The sequence below is a fragment of the Microsporum canis genome, genomic scaffold (genome assembly GCF_000151145.1).
Source record: "Microsporum canis CBS 113480 supercont1.4 genomic scaffold, whole genome shotgun sequence".
Lineage (NCBI taxonomy): Eukaryota > Fungi > Ascomycota > Eurotiomycetes > Onygenales > Arthrodermataceae > Microsporum > Microsporum canis.
In genome coordinates, this window is record NW_003299166.1 from 1,324,664 (window position 1) to 1,350,245 (window position 25,582).

Below are 25,582 nucleotides of genomic sequence, written 5' to 3' on the forward strand. Positions count from 1 at the left end.
GCAATCAAAACGAAGAACATTAATTCTGATTTAGGTTTATCTCGTTGAGTGTTTGAATGCGTACATAGTATACACAGCCTTCTTGTACTCCGTACAATGGAGGATATGCATGTGCCAGCGGAGAAGCACTGAAGCTGAAACAGAAATCCGTTTACAGAGCTCCATATTGTCCCAGGAATAACACCAAATTGTGAATATTCCTCAAGACATAATCTCTTTTGGTAGGGGATGTTCCCTGCGTAATCCTTGCACATGTAAGGGGGAAGCTCTGGCCAGCTACGCCATACTTATCATTGATGGATTTTAATTCCAGCGATCACTCAAGCAAGGGATTTTTTTTAACCCTGGTGTACGTTTATGCAGCACGGGTTGATCAAAAGTAAACGGCCGGGAAGTTATTGCCAGTAAAGCCCAACAATACAATAACCTTTAAGAACTCCCCCTTACGCCAAGCCTAACAGGGAGTGGAGTGAGTGGTCAGACATGGTGCATGAAGTGGATGTCCTGCATATAGACTGCCAGTCTCGAAAACGAAGATATGGATCATGGCTGGGTTTCATGAAAACAAGCAATCGTCCGAGAATTATCTGGTCCAGTGTCTTGCAGGGCGGTGCGAGTGTGCAATGCCAGGGCGACACATACAAGAATTGAACGAAAAAATACTGCAAGTTGCATTTTTTCCTGCATAGACAGCAGACATGCAATTCCGGCGCTTTGAATTATACATCAAGGGGGAAGTTATATAATCGGGGTCCCCGTGTATCATGCCCAAAGTCCAGGTGGAACGACGAAATTATGATATAATGGCGAGTTGGACGTTGGCGAGTTGCAATGGCAAGACACTTGCCACAAGTATCCATTTGGTTCCTGCGCTAAAGCAGCTTAAGCTAGTGGCACACGGCTGAGATTGGAACCACAAAATAATATCCACGATTATATCATATAAAATACCGTTATTATTAAACCTGACTCCCAAAGAACTCGAGTTGTGAATATTTAGGAAGAACATACCGCTTCATTGCCAGAATCTTCGGTCAAAACTCCGCATGCCAAGCCTGTGAGGAAAAATTTCTCCTGAAACATTCACACCCGCGTCAAGAACATGATTCATGCGACCGAGGAAAAGCCTTCTTTTAGACATTTTTATGGAGTTGACCTTATCCTTCAATTCCCATGATCCAAGACTCTATCACACGTTCAAGCCAGCAATGTGGCTTAGCGAATAGAGAACCTTGCATGTCAAGTGTCACTCTGCACAAGCGCGACCTTCATGGGTTAATTCACCGACGTCTTGGCTTTTTGTTCCTGGCATGGATAAAATGCCCCTATGAAGGCCCTTGTAACTTGATGCAGGCTATTTCGCCGGTAATGAGTTGACACCGTTATTGCTGCAAAGAAAGTCACCGGGTTGAAAATACCTATTATGCACTCCGTATGCAGTTTGGGAAGAAATTCTGTAAAGAGTAATACTCCGTACCGCACTCTGGACATACAATATCTTCGCTTTCAGGAGACTGAATGGAGAAGTCCGTGTCAAACTCTTAATTGGTACCGAGTACTCCGTACTCCCTACTCCATTGAGGTGATTGCAAACATGAAAGAAGAACCCGAATTCTGGTCCCGTGTTTACTCCGTATACATACAACTCGCCAAAGTAGCAAGATCTGTCATTCCTTGGGTTCCGTTTCCTGAAGTAGAGTTTTATCGGGGATGCATTCTTCACTATCATCAATGCAGTAGCTCGCTGAGCCCAACACCCTTTAAGACCAGGGTTCAATTAGGACCGAAGCCTATGTAGCCTTCCTGGTCTTTATACTAACCATAGGGTGACCATTTGACACTATCATGATCCTTTCCAGTGAATAATATATCAAATTATGAAATACTTATTCCAGATGCGTGACGGGATCAGAACTTCCTAGACTTTATTATCCGTTGAAGGGCCTTTTTTTCCCGATGTATTCTGCATATGTTGACGTGGAAAGGAGTTACGGGATCCATTGAACCAGGCTTCCAGGTCTTGATCCTAAATATCCCATTCAATGGACGCGGAGCGTGGGGCCGGATAAAGGGGAGTTTGTCGTTAATCTGATACTCCGGTGGCCCGCCATTAGCTTCTAGCTGAACGCGGTTCGAAGCGACGGTTAAGCTCCATGAGAACTCTGAAAGCGAGTACGTTCTCGAGAAGTTTTTATTTTAAGAAGCAGTACCATACACATAGCCTTGGGTTCAATCCATCTGCTCTAAAATGTTCTGTTTCTCTTTGAAATTTTCGACGTCGAAAGATTTTCCAAGTCGACAAAATAAAGAATACCACGTGACGTATTATCGGAATAAATTTCTTCCTTTATCGCAATTCACGTGACAAGATATCAAATTGAAACTCTTGAAATAACGACAAAAACTTGAATTTGAGCGTGAAGAGCGAACAACTTTTCTTCATCCTCCATTCCGCATGATATCGCCAGGAGGAAGCTTATAAAGTGCTTCGTGATGTGACTTCCTGTTGACGGTGGTTTTATCTTGTAGCTGTTCTATATTGTCGATGACAGGTTTTTGTTGGAAATATCCATCTGGATACTTCTCTTCTAGCTCCTGGTGTTATCTCTGTGATTCTTCGAGCCATTGAACCCCCTGTGTTTTTCATTGACTGCACACTGTATATATTTATTGAAGGCGCTGCTATGAATTCGAGTTATATTGATTTGCTGTTGAATCTTGAATCTTGCCCTTCCAGCTTCACATCACATTCTTATCGAAATGGGAAGCCGATAGCGTTCTCTGGCGATAATGGAAGACAGTGTATCTCCAAGTTCACCGGTTGCAGATGATGGAGGGATGATTGATCTCAGTTCATGCCCTACTATCTTTGTCCTTCCCACCCATATATCCCTGGAAGAGCTCCATTCGATCGAGAGTATCCTTTCGAGATGCGGTGCGCCATTGACTTATGATATCACAGAAGCGCGACTAGCGATTGGTAAGGTCTCCCATGAGAAACGTGCAGTGTTGGAACTTCGTTCAAAAGGGCTTTGGACAGAAAGTGTACCACTGGTAACAGAAGTTGAAGAGACTGCTCGGAAGCGGCGCCGACTTGATGACGACGATAAGAGCATTCAAGTTGTCAACTTAAACTGGATACACGAGTCGCTGAAAGCAAAACGGCCTCTACCAATTGATCCTTTTATTGTTTATCAAGGCCATACGATACCAAAACCGCCTACTTTAACTATAGGGGAAACGTCTTCTAACTTGGGCTCACCGTGTGACTCTAAAGTTCGGGATGTTTCTGCGAAACAAAGCCCTGCTAAGAGCATTCTGGAAAGGGCGAGAGAGGATGTAGCGTCTTCTCCAACACAATTTATCCCGTATTCTCCGCCTCGTCGAATGAAAGTCACATCAAGCAGCCCTTCCATCCAGAAACAGAGACCAAAATTATACCGTGCATCTACATCTGACCTTGAGGGAGAATCTATCCCGGATCCCCCAGAGTGGGTGCGCAATAATGTTGTATATTCATGTTGCCGCTCTACCCCGCTGCACCCACCAAACGAAGAATTCATAAACCAGCTACAAATGGTCAAAAAGATCAGAGAGTTAACCTTGGACGAAGTTGGAATTCGTGCATATAGCACTTCCATCGCTTCGCTGGCAGCATATCCGCATAAACTGAAACTTCCCGAGGAAGTTGTGTCACTACCAGGTTGTGAGAACCGAATCGCGAATTTGTTCGCAGAGTGGAAACATAGTAAAAATGGAACTTTGGACTCCGCCACGCCACTCACTACTGACCCAGCACTGAGCGTCATCCATTCATTCTATAACATTTGGGGCGTTGGAGCTAAATCCGCTAGGGAATTTTACTACCAGCGACAGTGGCGAGATTTAGATGATATTGTCGAGCAAGGATGGGATACGTTATCTCGTGTCCAGCAGATAGGAGTGAAGTACTACGATGAGTTCCTGGCTGGAATCCCAAGGGAAGAGACGGCATCAATTGCCGCGACGATATGGCGCCACGCAAAGCGTGTGAGACCAGATGCTGATTTTGATGGCGAAGGAGTCGAATATATTATTGTTGGAGGCTATCGGCGAGGAAAAGAAGTAAGCGGTGATGTAGACGTTATCCTTACCCATCGAGACGAGAGAGTCACATCCAACCTTGTCTTCGATGTCGTTGCTAGCCTCGAGCAAGAAGGATGGATTACACATACGTTGGCCCTGCATCTCACAAATACCAATCGTGACCAGCAGACTTTACCATATCGCGGGGAAGCAAGCGGAAAGCCTAGATTTGACAGCCTCGATAAAGCTCTGGTGGTCTGGCAGGACCCTCACTTTGAAAATACCCCGTCATCGTCCCCATCGTCTGAGCTTGAGTTCCCCGAGGACTGGCAGTCAAATTCCCGCGGGTCAAAGGGAGAAATAGGAAAAGCAAAAGAGAGCAAAGGGAAAATGAAGCTACAAGATCATGCCCATCAAGGTACGAGCCCTGGTGTCATGGCCAAAGAGCTTGAAACAGCAACCGCGCGAATCGCGGAAAATCCCCGAAAGACAAACCCAAATCTCCACCGGCGTGTTGATATCATAGTATCTCCGTTCCGTACCATAGGATGCGCAGTTCTTGGATGGTCAGGAGATACAACGTTTCAACGTGATTTGCGTAGGTATGCAAAAAAAGTACACAACTGGAAATTTGATTCTAGCGGTGTACGATCTCGAGACGGAAGCGGAGGGAGGATCATTGACCTTGAGAGCAAAGGAAAGACATGGCAGGAGAGAGAGAAATTGGTTATGGAAGGATTAGGAATTGGATGGAGGCCGCCAACAGAGAGGTGTACGAGATGAACTCCTTTGCACTCACTTCTCTGCCAATGACTTAAGGAGCACGTCACTGGGCGGGGCGGGATCCAACAGCTAACAGCTCTGACCAGGGATCGGAGCAACCCCCCCATATTGAAACATACTATGTATACATATGGATACTATACATATATGACATGTGATATATATAGCTCTCACGCCCATCCGTTTTTGGGTTTCGGGTTAAACTCCTGGATATTCTGAAACGGGGGTGGATCAACCTAACTGGATTGCTTTGCGAAAACGATTCCGCTCACCCGACATGCACTGTGACAACATAGTTGAATTTGCGATGGGTACGTGGAAGTAACAGATATATATTAATATATCAGGTTATAAACCGGAGGGAAGGGTAGAGCCCGACGTCTAGCTCCAGAATTAATTCCATTTTGTCAGGGCGGGAAGTTGATGAACATAAATGTATAAGAGGGGGTTGAGTTGAATAGTAGCTTGTACATATGGAGTAAACCAAAGGGTAGGAAAGCAAATAGTATAAAGGCGATCAATGTCCCCTGCGCAGAAGAACCGGTCTCTCCTAGCAAGTAGACAAAAAAAAAGGGGCAAAAGGGCGATCTAGAAGGCGAACAGAGCGATGAAAGGAAAATGAGGATGGGGAAGAGCAAAAAAGCTGGCTGCTAAATCGATCCAAATCCAGGGGGAATAAAAAGGGGGCTGGAAGAGCGTAAAAGCTGCATCCCACAGAAGTGTAATGGTCATATCAAGAACAAGAAATGATAAAAGAAAAGCGAAAGTAAGAAGGAGGCATATGGGGAAGATATTATACTACATTCAAGAGCAAGATACTCAAGTCATTGGCCGTGAACTTGCCATTTCTCCATATCGTCCTCTGCCTCTTGTCGTGTCATAAGCATTAACAACCCTCATCTGGCCACCTTCATCGGCCTGACTGAAAGCATAACCTCTCTGTTTGCGCATGCGCTGTACCTGTCTAACCTTCCGGATAGCTTTTTGGAACTGCTCCATGCGCGGCCTGTAATCCTGTACGTTGTACTTCTGGATTTCTTGGACATGGTGATAGCTTTGCGGGTAGTACATGCGTTTGGCGTACTTCCAAGCAAAATCACGAACAAGACAGAGGCAGGGTATGAGAACTGCCATGATCCAGACTGTTGGGAGTGGGTAGAGGTGTGGGATGAGGTCGATATATTCAAAGGAAAACCCAATTTTAGGAGCGGCGTATGCGTATGCTGGAATGAAACCGAGCCATACTATCAATGAGCCTGGGATGGCAATGACGGTATATTTGGTCCAGACATTGGTGACCAAAGCGGCTTTGCCTAGAACGGTTGCTAGAACGGCAGTGTAAAGAGCTGTACCCCATACCCAGAGGCCGGATGTAGTGCCGTCTTGCGTGGGCATGTCGTTTTTGAAGATTTGTCGAGAGATAAGATAGGCAATGAGGGAGTGATAGAAGCCGTTCCCAACCCAGGACCAGAAACTGTGCATTTTGAAAAAGGTGCCTTTCTGGCCAAGCTGGTAAAGTTGAGGGTATCGATCCAGAAGTCTCGCAGAGATGAACTGGTCGAATATTCCCATGGCGAAGGGAGGGAGAACCGTGAATAAAACGTTATATAATGAAAGCGTCCAAGATTCGTAAATAACCTGTCCTGAGAACGAGTTTTCAAAAGCATACTACATTAAGGGTAAGTTGTTAGCAGTGCATCGAATATTTGTCGTGTAGGTAGAGAATGAAGTCTTACCCAAAACTGCGTCATGTAAAGAACGATATTCTTGTAGAACGAATATAGAATAACCTTGCTAACTCGTGAATAACTCCAGGAGCCGTGAACCAAGAGTAATTTTCGAAGATAACGGAATTGACCAATTGCAATATCAGCACTTCGTGCTGCTTGAAGACCTTCCATACCGCTTATACCAACGCCAACATGTGCTGCTTGAATCATAGAGACATCATTGGCGCCGTCACCGATGGCAAGCAGAAGGGATTTGAGATGGCGTTTTACAAGTTTCACAACAAGAGCTTTCTGGAGCGGAGAGACACGGCTGTCAAGAATCATTAGTTACGAATGGTAGAAGAGTATGAGGATATATATAGGAGCGACGTACCAGCAAATCACTGCTTTACACATAATGGCAAGATCCAAAAACACCTTCTCCAGTTCCTTTTCAAGGGCATAGGTAAGTGACTTTCCATCAATGATAAGAGCTAGTGTTTCGACATCGGCAGAGTTGGCTTGACTTTTGACTTGATCCAGCTTCTTTACCAAATTATCACGGGTACCTTGGGCATCTTCCTCGTTAACGATGAGAAGAGTCATGTCTTCGGAAATCAACTTGCAACTCATGCCGATATTTATGGCTGTCTCTTGTCGATCACCTGTAAGAACCCAGACTTTGATACCAGCCTGTTGTAAAGTGTGAATGGTATCAGGAACGCCATCTTGAAGTCGATCCTCAATAGCCGTTGCACCAAGAAGGAAAAAGTCTTTTTCGATAAGTTCGGCAGCTTTGTCTAGCTCTTCCTGTCTGTTTCCGCTGACGGTAGTAGAAGCTTTGTTGAAGACCTGCCACCACTCTTGAAACTCTTCTTCGGAGATTTCTCGCATTGCAAGGCAAAGAGTTCGGAGACCTTCTGAAGCGTATTCCTCTAGATGCTGCAGGGTCGTTTCTACGATAGGGTTATTCTGACCCAGGCGTTCGAGTATCACTGTGTCGGCCCCTTTGCAGTAGATCCTGATTTTACCGTCCGGACATCTGAATATTGTCGACATACGTTTCCTAGTTGAGTTGAATTCGCAGACGGCCAACAGTTCAAACTCCTGTTCTACCCCTTGAGCGGAGATACCAACAAATTTTGGCTTTCGGTTCGTGAATTGATATCCTAGCATGACGGCACCCTCAACGAGAGCACCTTCATCCGGGGAAGCTGCCTGATATTTGATATCACCTGGTCTGTCCTCGTTTCGTTCAGGAATAACAGTATGACAGGTGGCAAGTAGTGTGAGAAACTGTATGATTGCTTCTCGGGTAGGATGGGACTCAATGTTTTTCTTTAGTTGCTTGAAGTCATACATGGCCGTTTCGGAATCCTCGTTATATCCCGCTCTTCGGTCTTCGGGCACGACTTCAGCATACTGGATACCACCAATGGAGCATTGTCTAAACTCCATCTGATTGCAAGTGAGGGTACCAGTCTTGTCGGAAAAGATGTATTCGATTTGACCCAGTTCTTCAACAAGGGAGGAGGTTCGACAATTCGACGGGGTATCAGATGGTTCATAGTAGATATCGAGATCGGAGTTGATGAGAAAGGCATGGTAGTATTTGACGATTTCGATGGTCACGAAGAGGGAGATGGGGACGAGATTAGAGTATAAGACCCAGTAAGTGAAGATGTCGGAGAAGAATTGCTGAGCCAGGTTGACGTTGCTATAGTCCAGGTAAGATTTGTTCTGAGAAGCGGTAGTACGGATGACCAAGTCGCCGACTGAGCTTATCAAACTGAGGGCGACAAGAATTCCGACCAGCATGAGAATCTGCAGATTGACCATCCGTTCGACGGCCGTACGCTTGATTGGAGTTGCGGTGGCATTTCTCATCAGCTTAGTTTCGTGGCCGGTGAAGACGACGACGCCATGAATCCAGGGGGTGTTGCGCAGAGTGGCTCCTCGAAGAAGCAGCTGGTCTGGGGCGAGAGGAAGTTCCTTCTCACCTCCGCCAGACTGCAGGGTCAGGGTAGCTTCGTAAGTGTAGAGACTGCTGTTTGGCTGCTCAGATTTGATCCTCGACGTCAATCTGCTAAGCTGACCAGCGCTTACCAGATCGGCGGTTTCGGGGATACCCTGTTTGATTTTCAAGTTTGTCTCTCCATCCAGATTGGCTGTTTCGATGTAGCAGAGTGCTTCGGGCTCGGAGCTGGCGAGGAGAACCAAGTCTGCTGGGAAGGGCTCCTCAGACTCAACCCGGACAATGTCCCCTACGGCGACATCTATCCATTTCACCTGCTCGAAGTTTGAGCCGCGCAGCACCTTTGTCTTGGAGTGATTAAGAGATTTATCAGAGCTCTTCCGCTTGTAGTCTTCGACCAGCTCCTTGATGGCGGAGACTATCAACACGACGATGAGCGGACCGATGGTGGTATATCGGTTGGTGGGGGAGATGTTTGGAATCTGCTGGAGGACGGCGGTAAACAAGAAGAACAGGTTGGCGTATTTTGAGAATTGTTCGAAGAGGAATTTGGGTAGGAAGGTGAAGATGTTATATTTGGCGGTGGAGATGTGGTTGTCGACGAACTTGTGCGCGGCGTTGGCGGGAGCGTTATTGAGAAGGACGATACGGGGGCCCAGGGTGGACGGGTCAGGCTCTCGTCGTCCAAAACCGAACTTGAACTTCCCTTGCTTGTTGTATTTCGAGCCGGATTTGCCTGGGGGGGTCTCGTCTGTTTCGGCGGTTCCCACCCTTCGAGAGGTTGCTCCAGCCTCCGTCAATGGCAGGTCCATCTCCGAGTACTCTGGTGCTATCCCAAGCATGTTCTTAGCTCTGCCCATGATTCCTCCGCCCAAGGCGAGTATGCTGTTTCTGTCTCTCGCCCTGGCATCCTGTATAGGCGTGCCGTCGGACCTGTCTCCATCGTTGTAGTATCCATACGCCCGGTCGTCTTCAATATCATCTAAATCGGAGTAACGCTGATAATGGTTCAGGTCAGAAGTCTGTGAGTACATTCCGGTAGCGCCACCATCGCCGGCGTACGCCCTGTTGGCGCCAGGAGACTGTCCCCGTCCATGGGCGTTACTACTGTGGCCATTACTGCCTTGCGCGACATGCCCCTGGCCGACGAAATCATCGTAGGAGACGGACGGCCGCGAAGGCGGTTGGTCGGAGTCGTTAATATTGTACTGCTGTATCAGACTATCATCGCTCACCGGCGGTCTCTGTCCGGTATTGTACTGCGAGGGGGCATCGTCGAGCTGGAGGAGGTTGTCGTCGTGGTCTCTATGCGAAGTCGGGCCTCCAGGAGGCCTGCCGCTGGCCATGTCGCTTCTTCTGCGCGACCCAGTCACGGAGATGTAGATGCGAAGACACGGTCAGTCATCGAAATATAGCCGTGCTGCAAATAATACTCTTTCTTCGTCCGTTTCGTATATGCGACTTTCAAAGGAGGTTTTCGTGGCGTTTCTGTACGGGTCAATATATATGAAGCTGTCCAAAACCGTCAATCCAACGGCGTCAGAGGCGTGAACAGGGAGAGGGAGAAAAAAAAAACGGACTGACACTATACACTAGATCAGGCTGGCTGTTCCTGAAGCACCTTCACGACCTCGCTGGCCCTTAATACAGCCTGCTTATGAAACTCGGAGTGTTTTTTTTTTCTGTCAGGGAGATTCGTCGTTCTGGGAGGCGAAGCAAGTTCAGCCACAGCGAAAAAGTAGGCCAAGATCTAAAAAGGACAAACACGAAACGGTGAAAGAAGGACTTAATATTTACTTATTGGTGTAAAAGTAGATGTTTATAGGTGTGGAGGAGCTGCTGCTGGCATCGTTAATGGCTAGTTTGTATTTATTTATACATAAACAGATCGAGCTATGCCTCTAATATCGACTATTAATAGCTCGAAACAGCGTCTCTTGCCGGTGGGTCGATCTCTGCAGGAGTTGAAGATCCAGATGGGAGCTGTGAAGCTGGGTGTTTCTGTTGCAAGTCGGTCTGTGACATGGCTGAGGCTGGTTTGTGCAGCCGAGAGTTCCGTCTCTGCTGTGGAGCGGACGTAGATAGTCTACCGTGTAGGGGGTAGATGTATCTCGAACGTTGATGTAGTGTACGGCTTTCCAGGCAGAAAACGGCGCAGATGGGATGTCGTAACTGCTTTCCGTGCGTCATCTCTCATTAGCAGCACTCAGTCCGGCCGTGGGCCGTTTCTTCTCCCGCATCTGCTTGTCCTCCTCCAGCTTGGCCGAGATGAGCTTGTTTAGCTCTCTGACCTTGGCCAACGCAACGGTAGAACATGTCACCATGTTCACCGGGTCGGCCGGTGCGCCGTCAGGCTTCGAGTACAGTGCAATCTCCCCCGTCTTGTCGAGGGCGATGACAAGCGACCCTTCACTGACAACCTCTTCGCCTGCCGTGGCGTCTAGAAGCACAATCCTGCCTTCGTCGTAGAGATTGAACGTGACGGCTAGCGGGATCTTCGTCAGGTTGAGTGACACAGGCACTTTCTCCTCCATGGAAAAGACGGTCACCTCGCCGTCTCGAACGGTGGATTCCGGCAAGCGGAAGTGAAGCAACCCGGCCATGATGGCAAGGCAGCTGGCGTCAATCAGTCCTCCGTCACAGTCCAATATATGAATATCTGCCCGGATATTCCAGCATATTCTCCCCTTGGCGATGCATAGTGACTCCGTATCCAGCGCATTGGATCGTCGAACGATCTTGTCAAGGGTCCGGGACAGGCTGACCTCCAGCTCTGATGGTCTGCGCAACATTGACAAGCTACCCGTTAGCCCCGTTCGTCTCAACTATATAGAGTAAACACACCGTCCGGTCTCGTAGCCCGGCAGGGCCATGTCGTTCAATTCCACTACGACAGTGAATATGCCATCACAATCGCGCTCAGGTCGCGGGGTCGTCAGCTCTGCGGATATGCGCACAAGGACTCTACTCGACACATATCTAATCAGCATATATAACCAGCAGAAAGCACATAGATACTCACGCTGTCTTCCCAAGCTGTACCTTGACGGTGCCATGTTCCTCCCCAAAGGTCAGATCGACAGACCGGAGCTGGTCAAACTTGCGCCCATCGAGTCGCACATTCTTGTGCAGCGCTTCGAGGATAAACGCCCGCTCGTTAACAGAGATATCCGCGTCTCTGCCCATCGTGTCGAGCTGTCTTGTTGATCTTCTCGAGCTTTCGCAGCTTCAGCTTTGCAACTTTTTGCCCGCACTAACTTGCTTAGTCATCTTCTACTTTGATAAAGAGAGAATCGGAGGATAACATGTTACAGGTGTTTTTTACAATTACAAGTGGCAAAGGATGGACAGGGGAGTCTATGGTTTGGAATAAGGAGAATATTGGATGTACGAAGATCAAATGATATATCAAGTTATGGCTTTGTCGATGGTTAAATAGCGGATATATTTTGACAGACGCCTCTACCCCTATTTAGGTGGCGTGTGGCTGGTGAGCATGTTGTCTGTGAAGGTATCAGCTCCACGGAGTGCTAATCCTAGCCATATTCATCTGCCCACGTCGTGCCCTGGATAATTAAAAGGGTCCGTCGGTGAGCTGGCAGCTGTTAGTTAAATGTGTAAAGGGTTATATGATAGAGAGCACTTACTCGGACGTTTAAAGACAGAGCTTCTATGTCGTATGGCATGTTTAACAGCAGTGGGGATGGACCGGTGAACCCATTGGTGATGACGGTTATACCGTCGGTGCTATCCCTAGTAGCTATCTAGGGGTGGGTGTGCTTCCACTAAGCTTGGATGATATAACTTTGCCAGGTTTGTTGCTTCACTTTGGTTGATTGTTTGTAAAAAGCCCAGGAAGCCCTGGAGGAGGATATCCAGGATTCGGTTGTCCGAAATTCTGAGGTGGTATTCCTGGAGGTGGGAACTGTTGGTTAGGGAGCATATGGCTCATGTTTGGCGGCATATTGCCTGACATGTTTGGGTTAGGAAAGAAAGGTGGTGGCGGCGGTTGAGTGGTATGTGGGAACGGAGGTTGGCCCTGACCGGGTGGTGGTGGAGGAGGAGGATAGCCCCCCTGGGATAGCATGGCTGCTAATCGCCCTGGGTCCATCTGTGGAAGAGATGGGGGTGGTCCGGATGCGTTTGGCGGCGGAGGAGGGGGTGGTTGTAATGCTCCAATACCAGGAAGTAATCCTGGTATACCATGACCTTCGGCAGGGGCTGCATTTTGAATTCCAGGAATCTGCGATTCAGCAGTTTGTCTCTGATCCATACGGCTTTCGTCCTCTGCCTGGGCCTCCTGTTCCTCCTCCTCGCGCATCTGTTTCCGCCCAAATCCGCGGTTCCATGTCCCTTGTGCCTCAGCGGCCTCCTCTCCGATGTGGAATCGGTCCTTGAGGTAGTTGATCTCTCCAGGCCTGGCACGAGACCAGAAACGAGTGAAGTTATCTTTAGATCCTGAGGCCAGGATATGGCCAAGGGGGTGCCAGTCAAGAGACCAGATAGTAGATCCATGCGCATACTGTATCTTATGGGCCGGGAAGATAACCTGAGCCGGGGTGTTGGCGGGATCCATGGTGCCATATGGGGCAACTGTGGGAAGCTGCCCAGCGGGAAGATTAGGCTCATCCAGTAGGTAATGATACAGAGACCCATCCTCACTTCCCGTAGATATCATATTGCTGTGCATTGGATGCCATGTCAGGGACGATATCGGCTTCTCATGGCCTCGCAGGATGCATATATCACGCATCATGCGCAGATCAAAAACACGGCCGGTTTGGTCGCGGGATGAGGTCCCCAGCAGGTTCGTGTTCACCGGAGAAAACTTTGTAGTTGTTACGGTGTTCTTATGAGTATGTAGTGTTGTCAAACACCTGCCGGTGCGAGGGTCCCAGAATTTGACTTGGTGGTCCTTAGAACCAGAGACTAGGAGTCCCTTTGTCGGATGCCAGTCGCAAGATTTAACGTCCCACCCATGCCCGGTCAAGACCATCTCGCATGTTCGAGCTGTGAAATCAAATATCTTCAATGTTGTATCATCAGAAGCTGAAAGGAATTTTGAGTCGTTGGGACACCATGTCAGGTCCCTAACCGCTTCTTGATGTGCATCATCAACAGTTTCGACGTTGTTAAAATTCGGTCTCCAATACTTCACATCACCTTTCTGCCCACCAGATATAAGCCAATCATGACTATGCGACCACGCAGCCGATGTCACACCAGCCTGAAATTGGTCGTAATGTGCCTGTTGTCCTGGTTAGTATAAGTAGCCAACTGGGCAGCTAAGAACTTCCTTACATCCATGACAGTTTCAAAATTGAAAGCTGTACCATTCCATAGCATGAATTCACCCGTGTGACCCCCGGTAAGCAAACGACGGCCGTCTGGTGTCCATCTTACAACTGTTATAGGCTTCTTCGATTTCCCAATAGACTGGTGCAGATGCCGAACGGGAATAGTATCCGCAGCTGAATGAATAGTAGCAATAGGAGGAAGCATCTGAACAAGTTAGCCTTTCGGTTCTCTGGGGTAATTGTTGAAAGAAGCCTTCGACGAACATCAACAGTATAGCTGGCACTCGGCCTTTCCGCCTCCAACCTGGGGGATCCCTTGTATCGAGGCTGCCGAACTCTCATCCATTGCACTAACGACGACCCATAATCCGTGACAGGTCCTGTAGATATATCAATTAGCCATGGCAGGTCTGATAAGCTCTGGGAAGACGAAAACATACTTGGACGTCTTGGGCCTAACGTAGGCCGCGGCGCAAAAGCTCCTTCGGCCCCGTCCTCAAAGAAGGCCATGATTAAATGAGAGACAGCACAAGAGGTAAGAGGACAGAGAGAACGACTAGAAGATGTTCTTTAACAAATAAATATCAAAATGCGAAGCTTCAAAACTACAAAAAGAAACTCGTTGCTATGTAAGCAAAATCACATGATGCACCGCGTCGCGTTTGAAACAACACAAAGAGAGACAGAGAAAGAGAGAGAGAGAGAGACAGAGAGAGAGAAATATATAATTGACAGCTCAGCATGGCAGCGAATAACCCAGAAAAGACGACAGATACAGGAGAGACAGGAGAGAAGAAGAAAAGGTCCGAGTTATCGCCGTATACCAGGGGCTTGATAGTTGGCCATCGGGAAGCCGGAGCGTCTCTAAGATACATCTCGAAGACCCTGAATATACCAGTGTCTACGGTGCAGAATACCATAAAGAAGGAGAGTTCCCGGGTAGACGGAGAGTCAAAGCCGCGCTCGGGGAGGCCTACAAAGCTATCTGAGCGCGATGTCCGGATGCTCATCTCGCGCGTTCGATCCAACCCTTCGATCTCATACAACGAACTTGCAAGCGGGATGCCAGACAATATCTCAAAGTCGACAATATATCGGACTCTGAAGAAGCATGGGATCACCAACCGACCTGCGAAGAATACTGCAACAAAGAATTAGACGTTTATTTTTTTTGTAATATCTCTCTTTATACCTCTATGACGGCCCTATGAAGTTCGGCAACAGGAACCCCTTTAAAAGTTTACAATTCATCAACACTGGTTTCCACGACCGCATGGACTGATGGAAGGAGTCATGCATGTTTGCACATTTTGTTACAGCCAGAGGGACGCTTCTAGTCGACGCTTGGCCACTCGAACCCAAGACTCAACGGGACTGTTTCAAAGCCAGGTCGATGGGGTAGCTGTACCCTTGAGAACACTGCTGAGACGGTTGCAACCAGTCAAGCCCTCCTTCGATACTGTAATATACAGTGGTTTACGTTTCTGCATCAGAGAATCAGGCGGAAAGAGCGCTCAAGATACCAGAAGAACAGTCGAAATGTCAAACACGGCATATAAGCCTGGTTGTATCTATGTATATAATATAATATGCATAGAATACCACTGTTTGTCCCGAATAGAAGTAACAAACTTTTCACCTGGCCATATTGAATCATCGACGTTGCTGGTATCTATGGTTGAGGTCGGTAGAACCAACGGAACCAACCCAAAAAAGCAATGAATCACCCCCATATGCCTTCTGCTGAAGAACCCCTTCTCCTTCTCCGTCCCTCCCCAGGCCACTCTCTGGATCTCATTGAATCATCGACTTGACGGCATCTATCGTTGTGGTTCATCCGGAAAACACAGATCCAAACCATGGGAAAATATGACTCGCTGCCTATATAAATCCCCTTCCTGGTTCCCCAGCTCCTCTCCTCTTTCCCTTCTCTTTTCCCCCATCTTAACAGCTTTAGATACCTTGCATTCCTGCTACGATTCAAAGCTATTACCTATATTAACGCCGTATCTCCTTATACCAAGATGCCTGTCGAATACGGCCTTTACAATAACCCTGACTGGGACCCTGAAGAGGGCTCCCGCCAGGAAGCTGGAGCACAGCACCCTCCGGCTAGTCAGCTTGCTCTAGAAGACCTAGATGAAAAGTCGGAGGGTGGTGCCCCAGAGCCAGCCTCGATGGTGGCATGGGAAGGGGAATCCCAAGTAAGTATCACTTATCCTACGAGATCAGGGAACTCATATTGATCTCATCATTCTATAGCGTCCGATGTCTGAGGCGTTGGTAGAGAGTAGCGTAAGTACCCGTTCATTCAAGTCCATTTCAAGTATATTTACTGACTATAATGTTATAGCGCCAGGAAGCAGAGCTTAGCGAGCTCTCTGAACGATTACATGTGAGCTTTTCTCCAGCCTGGTAGTCAAGCATAGTCTAACAGGAGGAACACAGAGTGTCGACATATTCGTGAGACTTACGGTCACGGACCTTGGCACCCTCTACATAAGGAACATGCTACTAGAAATTATCAAGAAGCTATTTCTTGTAGAGGGCGATATGTCGATATATCGCCTACAAGACCTCGCGGAGACTGTCACATACGAGGAATTTGACAACTTCCCCGTACCGGCAGAATATTGGTATCCCATCCGACACGTCGCAATCGTAAGTATAGCCTAGTCCTGGTCGACAGACAGAGAGCTGACATGCTGGTTACTGTTGAATAGTATATCGCGGAAGATGAATCACCCTTGTACGATACATCTTTGTATTTCGCGGTTCTGCTTACCCAGCCAGAGAACAGGTGGCTTCGCGCTAGATGGAGTACAGCTTTCGTGCTTGCATACGGAAGAACCATCTACGACGTCACTGGTGCTCGGCCGGAGGACATGTTGGTGTGATTTTCCAGTTTGTTTTGTTTGGGCCTCTTTGGAGCGTTTGGATATGCATTTATTGGACTACATTTTGGCGAGTTACTCTTGATACCATATACCAAAGGGATATTTAATACATCAACTTCATTCACCTGATATTATTCACTTAGTTTTGTAGAGGCATCCGAGTAGTCGTTGTATCGTCTAATCTTTGTTGGAGATGAAAACGCCGACATGCAAGATCGGAGGCTTGTCGCGAGAGAGATGCAGCGTGCATCTGCATGGGAGCCTTGTCTATACTATCCAACCTACTTATGTATGTACAGACAGGGTGCTGGCCCCTTGTCCAAACGGCGCTGCCGTGCCAGTAAGCTGTTCCCATGTAGCACGGAGGAGATGCTATGGCTTCCATCACTGCGTCAAGACGTCTTTCTCCTCCGCCAGACAGAAGAAACGACCGAATAATATCCTGGATTCTGGAGCATGTCGCATATCAGCCCTGGTGCAGATTTGATGCATAACTAGTAGTTTGAGATGAAACCAAGTCGAAGCAAGGAAGCATCCCAGGCAAGTTCTGGCTTCTCGAGTTGGCCCGCCGTCCATGCCATGTATAAATGTATGTGTAAGAGCAGTCTATCGTATAATACTATCCTGCCGTGTAAGAAGTAGTTATCCTGTTGAACCAGTAGTTATGTAACTGTACATAAATCGCCTTGCCGACAAGGTTGGGAAGAAGTTCCGAATCTTGGAAGAAAGTCCATGGCAACATCGGGAGACGAGCTTGGTTTGTTCCCTTTTTTTACCCTTCGTCTTCTTCTCGCATCTTCATCTTCATCCTTCATCCTGTTGCTATTCGATCTCGAGATGGTGTGAGTTGAAGCTGGTTTTCCCCTGTCTCTGATTTCTCGTCTCATCGCACACGGAACTTCCGCGCAGGTTGGACTGGTTATTTATACATGAATCCAGATGGGACGCAAGGGATAAAAAAGCCATCGGGATAAAATACTTGCTTGCTCCACGGGGGAATCATTGATTAACTATATAAATTAATAACTATCAGCTCGGAAATATGGCGATAGTCACAGAAACAGAGGTCAGCCACAGCAATGGGGTCCTCGAGGACAGGACAAACATCGCTTTGAACGGACGGGGGAACTCGCTGCAGGACCACCAGAAGCATCATCAGCAGGAATATCAGCAGAAATCGAGAGGCCAGAGGCTGAGAAGCAAGTATCGACATGTAGCTGCGTATCACTCGGAGGTGAAGCCTTCATGTCTGAGTCGCGACACGCAAAAGTCGCCCAGCTTCCTCGGGTTCAGGAACCTGATGGTCATCGTGTTGATAGTCATGAATCTGCGCCTGGTCGTGGAGAACTTCATGAAGTACGGCGTCCTCATCTGCATTCGATGCCATGATTATCGCAAGCAGGATCTGATGCTCGGGGCGATTCTGTACGCCCTTGTACCCTGCCACTTGTTCGTGGCGTATGTCATCGAGCTGTCTGCAGCGCAGCAGGTGAAGGGGGCCATGGGGCGGATGAAGAGAGATGAATCTTCGACCTGCACGAACAAGGAGCTGTCTGCGCTCCAGACGACGTGGCGGTACGTTGCGTTTGCACATACCATCAATGCCAGCCTGTGTTTGCTGGTGACGACGTACGTGGTGTATTATTATATCCATCATCCCGGCATCGGCACCGTATGTCAGATGCATGCCATCATCGTCTGGCTGAAGAACTGTTCGTATGCATTCACCAATCGGGATCTTCGACATGCGGTCCTCAACCCGTCTCCGGACAACATGCTGCCGGAAATATACAAGTCGTGCCCTTACCCGCACAACGTCACTGTTTCTAACCTCTCTTACTTCTGGCTTGCTCCCACGCTGGTGTATCAGCCTGTATACCCTCGGACGGAGCGCGTGAGGTGGTCGTTTGTCGCCAAAAGAGTGCTTGAGCTCGTCGGCCTAGGCGTCTTTATATGGATCATATCAGCCCAGTATGCAGCCCCCGTGCTGCGGAACTCGTTGGACAAAGTCGCCATGCTGGACTGGGTGTCTATCCTCGAGCGGATGATGAAACTGTCTACCATCTCGCTAGTCATCTGGCTCGCAGGCTTCTTTGCGTTGTTCCAGTCCTTCCTGAACGCTCTGGCTGAGGTGATGCGGTTCGGAGACCGGGAGTTCTACAATGAATGGTGGAACAGCCCCAGCGTAGGCTCCTACTGGCGATCATGGAACAGGCCCGTCTACCACTTCATGAAGCGACACATCTTCTCTCCCCTCGTCGGCCGTGGCTGGAGCCCGTTTGCCGCCAGTCTCGTCGTCTTCACTTTTTCCGCTGTCTTGCATGAAGTCCTTGTCGGCATTCCAACACATAATATCATTGGTATGTCTACATCTATCTTATATATCGAGTTATAGAGTATACGACGTGCTAACACTAGGTAGGCGTCGCTTTTGCCGGCATGATGCTACAGCTTCCTCTGATCGCTGCAACGGTGCCGCTGGAGAAGATGAAGGGCCAGACAGGCAAGATAATAGGCAACTCTGTCTTCTGGCTCAGTTTCTGCCTTGTTGGACAGCCGCTGGGTGCCTTGCTGTATTTCTTTGCCTGGCAGGCCAAGTATGGCAGTGTGAGCAAACAGGGCTTGGGCCGGGGTTGATAGACGGGCCTTTCTTTCAGATTATTGTTATTAACTAGGTGTATTTGATACTATATTTTATCTATTCTTTACCCATTCAACCGCAATACAGCATACACGATGCATAGTATCTTCCAAAGACGCTTACGAGTTATCTGCTGTGCCGCTAACCCGACGAATTATACATCGCCATGCTGATTGACTTGTTTACCCAGCAGTTATTTGATGGAACTCTGAGAAAAAGCGTTAACGGCGTAGCAACTCAAGGATGCTTTTACATTCGAGGATTATATACTCCCATGGCGGCAACCTTCACCCTTGGACGGACTCTTGGGGGTAAACTTGGCCGTTATACGGTCACAAAGCACCTGCAAGGTTGCATTTGGCTTGCAAGGTATGCCATTTCAATTTCACTAGCACGTATATTTACTAAAGATAATGAAGCTTGACCATCGAGACAGGCCGAGTGCTCGTCAGCTTTTGCAAGATAAGTGGTATCCCCAATCTTGATGCCCCAAGATCCATAGTTGATTCTTAATTCCATCTATCTAGCGAAGTACCAGCCAATTCCTGACGCCAATCTCTTGATGAGGACGACGGACACAGCTGTACCGGCTATGTTTTCACCCTTGGCTCAGTGCTATGTACCCTATCGGGTTCAAAGCCCACGCAAAGTTGTTTGATGCGGTAGACTGTAGGACATACATATTGGCGAGTTAATGGGAGTCTGTCTACTCCAAAATATAACACAGACAGGACGTTGGGTGCTACTCTCTAGCCTCTATCAACACTTTAACCTATGCCATGGAAATAGGAACATGGCTAGAAGTATGTTTATACCTAGCTGGAGATGGGTTGATTTGGGGGAGGATACCCAATACATTTCTCCAGTATTATTTAACACTAACTTGCAAAGCTCTTCCCTGGATGTCTCTTCTATGATAAATAACATACTATTATCCGTATAAACAAGGGCTATTTTGAATGCCTTTGCTATGATCGATGGCGTGGTCTCATGGCCTTGAATACTTACTTGATGATCTCAGCCATACCATTTTAACGAACCTCCAATTCCCCCCTAACATACCTCTAGTTCTATCCAAATAGATATCTTCAATAGGCACGCTGCAGTAATTCCTTTGAGGTGGCTGTCTGTTCAATATACGAAGTCTCATCCCTGGCTCTGATTCGTCCGCGTTTCATCCGACGAGGGACCGGCTGCAAGAAGTGCGCCGTGTCGGCCGGTCTAACGACCCGCAGGCCGTCTGGGGAAGAGAGCATGAAGAGCTCGAAGCTTCCATGTCGCGTCGCTGGCTGCCTGGATGGAAGCCTTCTTGAGCGTATAAATATCTTAACTATATTGTCGAGCTGTAGCTTGTTTGTTTCTCCAGATCACATGGTTGCGTCATCAAAAGCAGTGTCAGCATCGACTTCTACTTCATAACATCTACAACACCACATCTTCGACATACACAAGTCCAAGCAGTCAAGCATTCAAGATGATGATCCCAGTACCAGACGGCTATGGGTAGGTTGATGCGCCCACGAGATGGAAAATAGATGAAGCTGACATCTACCGACCAGCAACATCCTCGCCATCGCCATCGGTGCCATCCCGGTGCTCGGTTTCGCCCACGGAGTCGTCACTGGCATCAAGCGTAAAGCTGCCAACATCCCATATCCTCACAGCTACGCCTCAATTGAACAATGCAAGGCTGACGTGCGTCCCTCTTATCCCTCTTTGTACAACACTAGAGCTAAATAACATCTCCAGCCCAAAGCCGATGCTTTCAACTGCGCCCAGCGCGCCCACACCAACTTCCTCGAGAACGCCCCGCAGACAATGCTGCTCACTCTCGTCGCTGGCCTCAAGTACCCTGCCGCCACGACCCTGATCGGTGCTACCTGGGTGGTGATGCGTTGCCTGTTCTTGTACGGATATGTGTACTCTGGCAAGGCTGCTGGTGCGGGACGTCTGTACGGAGGAGGATTCTGGCTTGCCCAGATGGCGCTCTGGGGCATGGCTGTCTTTGGAGTCGCATTACCCATGATGCAGACCCCTGCTTCCCCATTCTAGTGTGTATGATATATGCGTCTTCCTTTTTCTTCTCTTGTTATATCTTGTCATATTAAAAATGCACATGAACTTTTTCTATCTTTCTTTACTTTACTTGGAGACACGCTTCAGATATGCATCCCAGCCGGCCTTTTGATACTGCTTTATGGCCTCCACGGGGTCTGGGGCGGCATATATCCCTCTACCGGAGATGATAAAGTCTGCCCCTCTCCCTATCGCCGACTCGGGGGTCTGGTACTGCTGACCCAACTGATCCCCCTTTGAAGCCAGGTTGACGCCCGTAGTAAACAGCACAAAGTCTTCGTCTGCCTTGCGTGCCACCACTTCTGTCTCAACATCACCCAGCGACCTCGTAGCCACAAACCCCATGACGAACCCGGCATGCTTCCTCGCCATCTCAACAGATAGCTTCGTATACTCTCCCGTCGCCAGCGAGCCCTTGGACGTCATCTCAGCTAGTATAAGCAGCCCTCTCTCGCCAGCTGGGTAGGGGAAATCACTCGACGAAGCAGCCTGGGCCAAAGCATCGACGATACCAGACCCCGCCAGCACTGCACAGTTGACGATATGTGCCCATTCCGATATCCTGAGCGAACCACCATGGTACTGTTTCTGTACCGTGTTGCCGATATCAACGAATTTCCTGTCTTCAAAGAGGAGGAAGTTATGTTTCTCTGCCGCCGCTTGTAGACCGGCAACAGTCTGCGGGGAGAAATCGGTGATTATATCGATATGTGTCTTGAGCACAACCATGTATGGACCTAGGCCTGAGCTGGTAGTTTGTATTAGCGACCCATCGTATCTCTTCCCGTTACTTCGAATGGTACAAGGACGTACGCTCTGCCAGGTCGAGCAGCTCGCTAGTGGTGGTGACATCTGCAGAGACGACGACGTTGGACTGTTTCTGCACTGCAATTTCAAACAGGCGGCGGGCGAGGGGGTTAGCATGTGCCTTTGCGCGGTCTCCGTATGGGACTTGGGATTTCGAGGCCATGGCTGTTGTTCTTCTGCCTGAACTGTCTTGTTTCTTCAAGCCTTCACCTTCATCTTTATCTTCAAGATATCAACTCATCCCACTTTCCACGCCTGCCAGTGACTATCATGATCCTACTGCATCCTCCTACCAATGGAAATGGCCTTGTGGTCTAGTGGTATGATTCTCGCTTTGGGTCACCAAAGTTGCGAGAGGCCCCGCGTTCGAGTCGCGGCAGGGCCCCATTCTTTTTTTTCCCCTCTCATTAACTACTATTTTATACTCGTTATTCATGCTTGTTATACTATCTCAGTGTAATAAATAAGGCTGTGGATGGCGGATGTGACAAGGGACTGGGAAGTCTCCAGCTTTGTACATTTGACACCAAACGCAGTCGTCGTTCCAGCTACCTAATTAGCTTGAAAAAAAATCTATTAAGGATTCCTTTGTTCTTCAAATTCTATAATGTACCTGGCGTGGAATTAGCCGCTGCTCTTCTTGATCTGCTCTACGAGGCCGAAACATCTACGCGACTTTTGGCGCTTATGGTTGTCCAATAGGAAGGAGATCAGGGATTTAACGCGCAGTTCTAATAACAAACTCCTGAGAACTTCTTGATAACAAAAGATCCTCAAGGGGATTTTGATGTTTTCTTCGCTCGCTTTTTCTCTTTCTTTCTTTCTTTTTGCTGGAGAATCTCTGAGGCGACGTACTCCCCCAGTGATATCCCAACACGTCAGAATTCACCTACGGATCCAGCCCTGCTCTGTTTAATATGACGAACCTTTCCCAAGACGATCGAAACACCATCGAAAAATACCCTTTCAACAATTCACTTGATCATTTAGAAGACTTGCTTCAAGATACAGAGAAACTCTACGAAACATGTCCAATTTCTTATGATGGTGCCGTGGATGGCCTTGATGAGGCCTGTCAAAAAACAGTATCACGGCTTCTCTTTTCTTTACAGGGTACAGAAGCAGCTTTTGCTCTTCAGTCAGGGACCAGCGCTCGTAACATAGCAGCAGAAATAGCGCTTCTTTTTGAACGTGTTCAGAGAGGCGACTTCAGCTACACCCAGTACCGCCCGCTGGTGAAGCTTGTCATCCAAAAAGCATCCGACGTTGACATCTGGGATGCCGTCATTAGCCTTATTACAGTTATCTCACGCACTACCCCTCCTCCTCGCTCTACCGTGTCCCTCCAACAGACGCCATGGCTGCGCAACACGAGCAGTTTCGCCAACTCGTCAGAATACCGAAAGCACATTGACGCTATACTGAAAGAGGAGCTTGGAGACCTTCATGTGGATATCCCAGGTTTCCTCGAAGCTTATTTCGGAAACATCTCAAGTCTGGATTCCATCGCACAAGCCGTCTTGGATACATGCAAGACAGGAGATGGGCCTCTATATAATGAAGAGAGAGGGTGGAGGGACTGGCCACAGCATGCAGTGGAAGAGGAGGTGCTAAAGTGGCTGGCAGATATTATTGGACAGCTTGTACAGTTTGCAGAGTCACATAACTCAGTTCAAAAAATCAGTCGGAGGCCTCTTGCACAGCCCACTCGGCCTGTAGAGGGATCTATTGCCACACGGAAACTTGATATTGGCTTTGTTGACGATCCAAATGCAACCGAAACCTCCAAGTGCCACTGGTCTCGGATTCTTATTCCAGGGGAGCTGAAGAACGATCCAAAGTATGATAACCCCTCAAGTGCGTGGCTTGACTTGGGAAGGTATGCCAGAGAGGTCATAGCGGCTCAGGATTCACGTTGTTTTGTTCTGGGCTTCACTCTTTGTGGGCCGTTCCTCCGCCTGTGGTTATTCGATCGCCTAGGAGGGATAGCTTCAGAGAGCTTTAACATCAACACGGACGGTCTCCGCTTTGTAACCGTCATTCTCGGGTTCCTCTTAATGAGCCCTGAGCAGCTTGGATTCGACCCCACTATATTCACTGTTGGAGATAAACGTTGCATTGAATTTGAGAAGAATGGTATAAAGGAAAGACTTGTTATTGACAAGCTAATCGGGCGTGCGCGCTGTATTGCCGGCCGAGCCACAACCTGTTGGAAGGTATATCGCGAGGACGAGCCACAAATTCCTTTAGTGGTCAAGGACTCATGGCAGTATCCAGAGCGTGATGAGGAAGGGGAGCTTTTACGTGAAGCAACAGAGAAGGGGGTCATCAATGTTGCTAGATACTATCATCACGAAACTGTCCGCATCAACGGCAATTGTGACGATGTCTTAGGCATTCGAAGGGGCCTTAGCATTCCAATATCAAAAAGTGAGCAGGGTGCGAAATCAACCACAAGCCGGAGTCGGTCCCGCCGGGGTCAAAAGGAACACCATAGCGCCCTTGGGCAGAAAAGGTCTTCTAACAGTGTGGACGCTCTGCCTCCTCCCCCCAGCAAACGTACCAAGTCAAGCTCTTCAACTAAACCCCCTACAAACAGCACCCCACTAAATCGGGTACACCGCCGCGTCGCTGTCCAGGACTATGGGAAGCCTATCTACGCGAGCAGCTCAAGGGTGGCCCTACTTGCTGGGCTGGAGGGCTGTATCAAAGGGTATGATTCCCTCTATCAGAATGCTGGGATGATTCAATGTGATATTTCCCCACGAAACCTGCTGGTGAATGAAGAAAATGATAATCCGTCCTGGCGGGCTTTCTTGATCGACCTCGACCTCGCGATCAGAGTGGAACGAGATGGCTTCTCCGGAGCGCGAGGTAAGACCGGCACTAGGGCGTTCATGGCTATCGGTGTACTCAATGGTGAAAAGCATTCCTTTATGCATGATCTCGAATCATTTTTCTGGGTGCTCTTCTGGATATGCATCCACTACGATAGCCCTAACAAAGGCAAAAGAGTACCGCGCTTTGAAAAATGGAATTATATGGACACTATTGAGTTGGCGGATGCGAAGAAGGGAGTGATAAGTGATGAAAGTGACTTTCTTACAACTGCTGCGGAGAATTTCACGCCCTATTATCAACCCCTTGCCTCTTGGGTCAACCGACTACGCCGGGTTGTATTTCCTGATGGTGCGCGGTGGAAGAAACCGAACCCAAGTTTAAGTATAGAGATGATAGACGTACTTCGGCGGGCACAAAGCGATTTGAATGTCAGAGACTAGGGCTCCTGACAAGTTATTTATAGCCATTGTTTCTCACACAGACAATCACGG

General features: G+C 48.3%; 10 protein-coding genes and 1 non-coding gene across 11 annotated transcripts; 7 read left to right on the forward strand and 4 right to left on the reverse strand.

Moving 5' to 3' along the window:
* Positions 1 to 2,790: 2,790 nt before the first annotated feature.
* MCYG_04496 (high-affinity nickel transport protein) lies at positions 2,791 to 4,848 on the forward strand (the record flags this gene model as incomplete). Its single annotated transcript, XM_002846713.1, has 1 exon — positions 2,791 to 4,848. The coding sequence occupies one exon, from the start codon at positions 2,791 to 2,793 to the stop codon at positions 4,846 to 4,848; it is 2,058 nt and encodes a 685-aa protein (XP_002846759.1).
* Positions 4,849 to 5,667: 819 nt separating this feature from the next.
* MCYG_04497 (phospholipid-transporting ATPase 1) lies at positions 5,668 to 9,878 on the reverse strand (the record flags this gene model as incomplete). The annotated part of the gene is made up of 3 exons (XM_002846714.1): positions 5,668 to 6,516; positions 6,585 to 6,888; positions 6,952 to 9,878. 3 exons carry the CDS (start codon positions 9,876 to 9,878, stop codon positions 5,668 to 5,670), a joined length of 4,080 nt encoding a protein of 1,359 aa, XP_002846760.1.
* An 840-nt stretch (positions 9,879 to 10,718) lies between these two features.
* On the reverse strand, positions 10,719 to 11,718 carry MCYG_04498 (exosome complex exonuclease RRP45; the record flags this gene model as incomplete). The annotated part of the gene is made up of 3 exons (XM_002846715.1): positions 10,719 to 11,313; positions 11,377 to 11,496; positions 11,555 to 11,718. The coding sequence occupies 3 exons, from the start codon at positions 11,716 to 11,718 to the stop codon at positions 10,719 to 10,721; spliced, it is 879 nt and encodes a 292-aa protein (XP_002846761.1).
* A 637-nt stretch (positions 11,719 to 12,355) lies between these two features.
* Positions 12,356 to 14,339, reverse strand: MCYG_04499 (polyadenylation factor subunit 2; the record flags this gene model as incomplete). Its single annotated transcript, XM_002846716.1, has 4 exons — positions 12,356 to 13,759; positions 13,834 to 14,034; positions 14,094 to 14,209; positions 14,270 to 14,339. 4 exons carry the CDS (start codon positions 14,337 to 14,339, stop codon positions 12,356 to 12,358), a joined length of 1,791 nt encoding a protein of 596 aa, XP_002846762.1.
* A 231-nt stretch (positions 14,340 to 14,570) lies between these two features.
* On the forward strand, positions 14,571 to 14,987 carry MCYG_04500 (uncharacterized protein; the record flags this gene model as incomplete). The annotated part of the gene is made up of 1 exon (XM_002846717.1): positions 14,571 to 14,987. The coding sequence occupies one exon, from the start codon at positions 14,571 to 14,573 to the stop codon at positions 14,985 to 14,987; it is 417 nt and encodes a 138-aa protein (XP_002846763.1).
* An 866-nt stretch (positions 14,988 to 15,853) lies between these two features.
* On the forward strand, positions 15,854 to 16,726 carry MCYG_04501 (uncharacterized protein; the record flags this gene model as incomplete). Its single annotated transcript, XM_002846718.1, has 5 exons — positions 15,854 to 16,033; positions 16,092 to 16,124; positions 16,183 to 16,224; positions 16,278 to 16,490; positions 16,553 to 16,726. 5 exons carry the CDS (start codon positions 15,854 to 15,856, stop codon positions 16,724 to 16,726), a joined length of 642 nt encoding a protein of 213 aa, XP_002846764.1.
* Positions 16,727 to 17,768: 1,042 nt separating this feature from the next.
* Positions 17,769 to 19,363, forward strand: MCYG_04502 (diacylglycerol acyltransferase DGAT2; the record flags this gene model as incomplete). The annotated part of the gene is made up of 2 exons (XM_002846719.1): positions 17,769 to 19,086; positions 19,149 to 19,363. 2 exons carry the CDS (start codon positions 17,769 to 17,771, stop codon positions 19,361 to 19,363), a joined length of 1,533 nt encoding a protein of 510 aa, XP_002846765.1.
* A 1,465-nt stretch (positions 19,364 to 20,828) lies between these two features.
* MCYG_04503 (glutathionine S-transferase) lies at positions 20,829 to 21,504 on the forward strand (the record flags this gene model as incomplete). The annotated part of the gene is made up of 3 exons (XM_002846720.1): positions 20,829 to 20,870; positions 20,927 to 21,062; positions 21,117 to 21,504. 3 exons carry the CDS (start codon positions 20,842 to 20,844, stop codon positions 21,417 to 21,419), a joined length of 468 nt encoding a protein of 155 aa, XP_002846766.1.
* A 5-nt stretch (positions 21,505 to 21,509) lies between these two features.
* MCYG_04504 (orotidine-5'-monophosphate decarboxylase) lies at positions 21,510 to 22,413 on the reverse strand (the record flags this gene model as incomplete). The annotated part of the gene is made up of 2 exons (XM_002846721.1): positions 21,510 to 22,180; positions 22,257 to 22,413. The coding sequence occupies 2 exons, from the start codon at positions 22,411 to 22,413 to the stop codon at positions 21,510 to 21,512; spliced, it is 828 nt and encodes a 275-aa protein (XP_002846767.1).
* A 140-nt stretch (positions 22,414 to 22,553) lies between these two features.
* MCYG_10545 lies at positions 22,554 to 22,635 on the forward strand. The gene has a single exon. It is a non-coding gene; the product is annotated as a tRNA-Pro (tRNA).
* A 532-nt stretch (positions 22,636 to 23,167) lies between these two features.
* MCYG_04505 (conserved hypothetical protein) lies at positions 23,168 to 25,531 on the forward strand (the record flags this gene model as incomplete). The annotated part of the gene is made up of 2 exons (XM_002846722.1): positions 23,168 to 23,335; positions 23,363 to 25,531. The coding sequence occupies 2 exons, from the start codon at positions 23,168 to 23,170 to the stop codon at positions 25,529 to 25,531; spliced, it is 2,337 nt and encodes a 778-aa protein (XP_002846768.1).
* Positions 25,532 to 25,582: the final 51 nt, after the last annotated feature.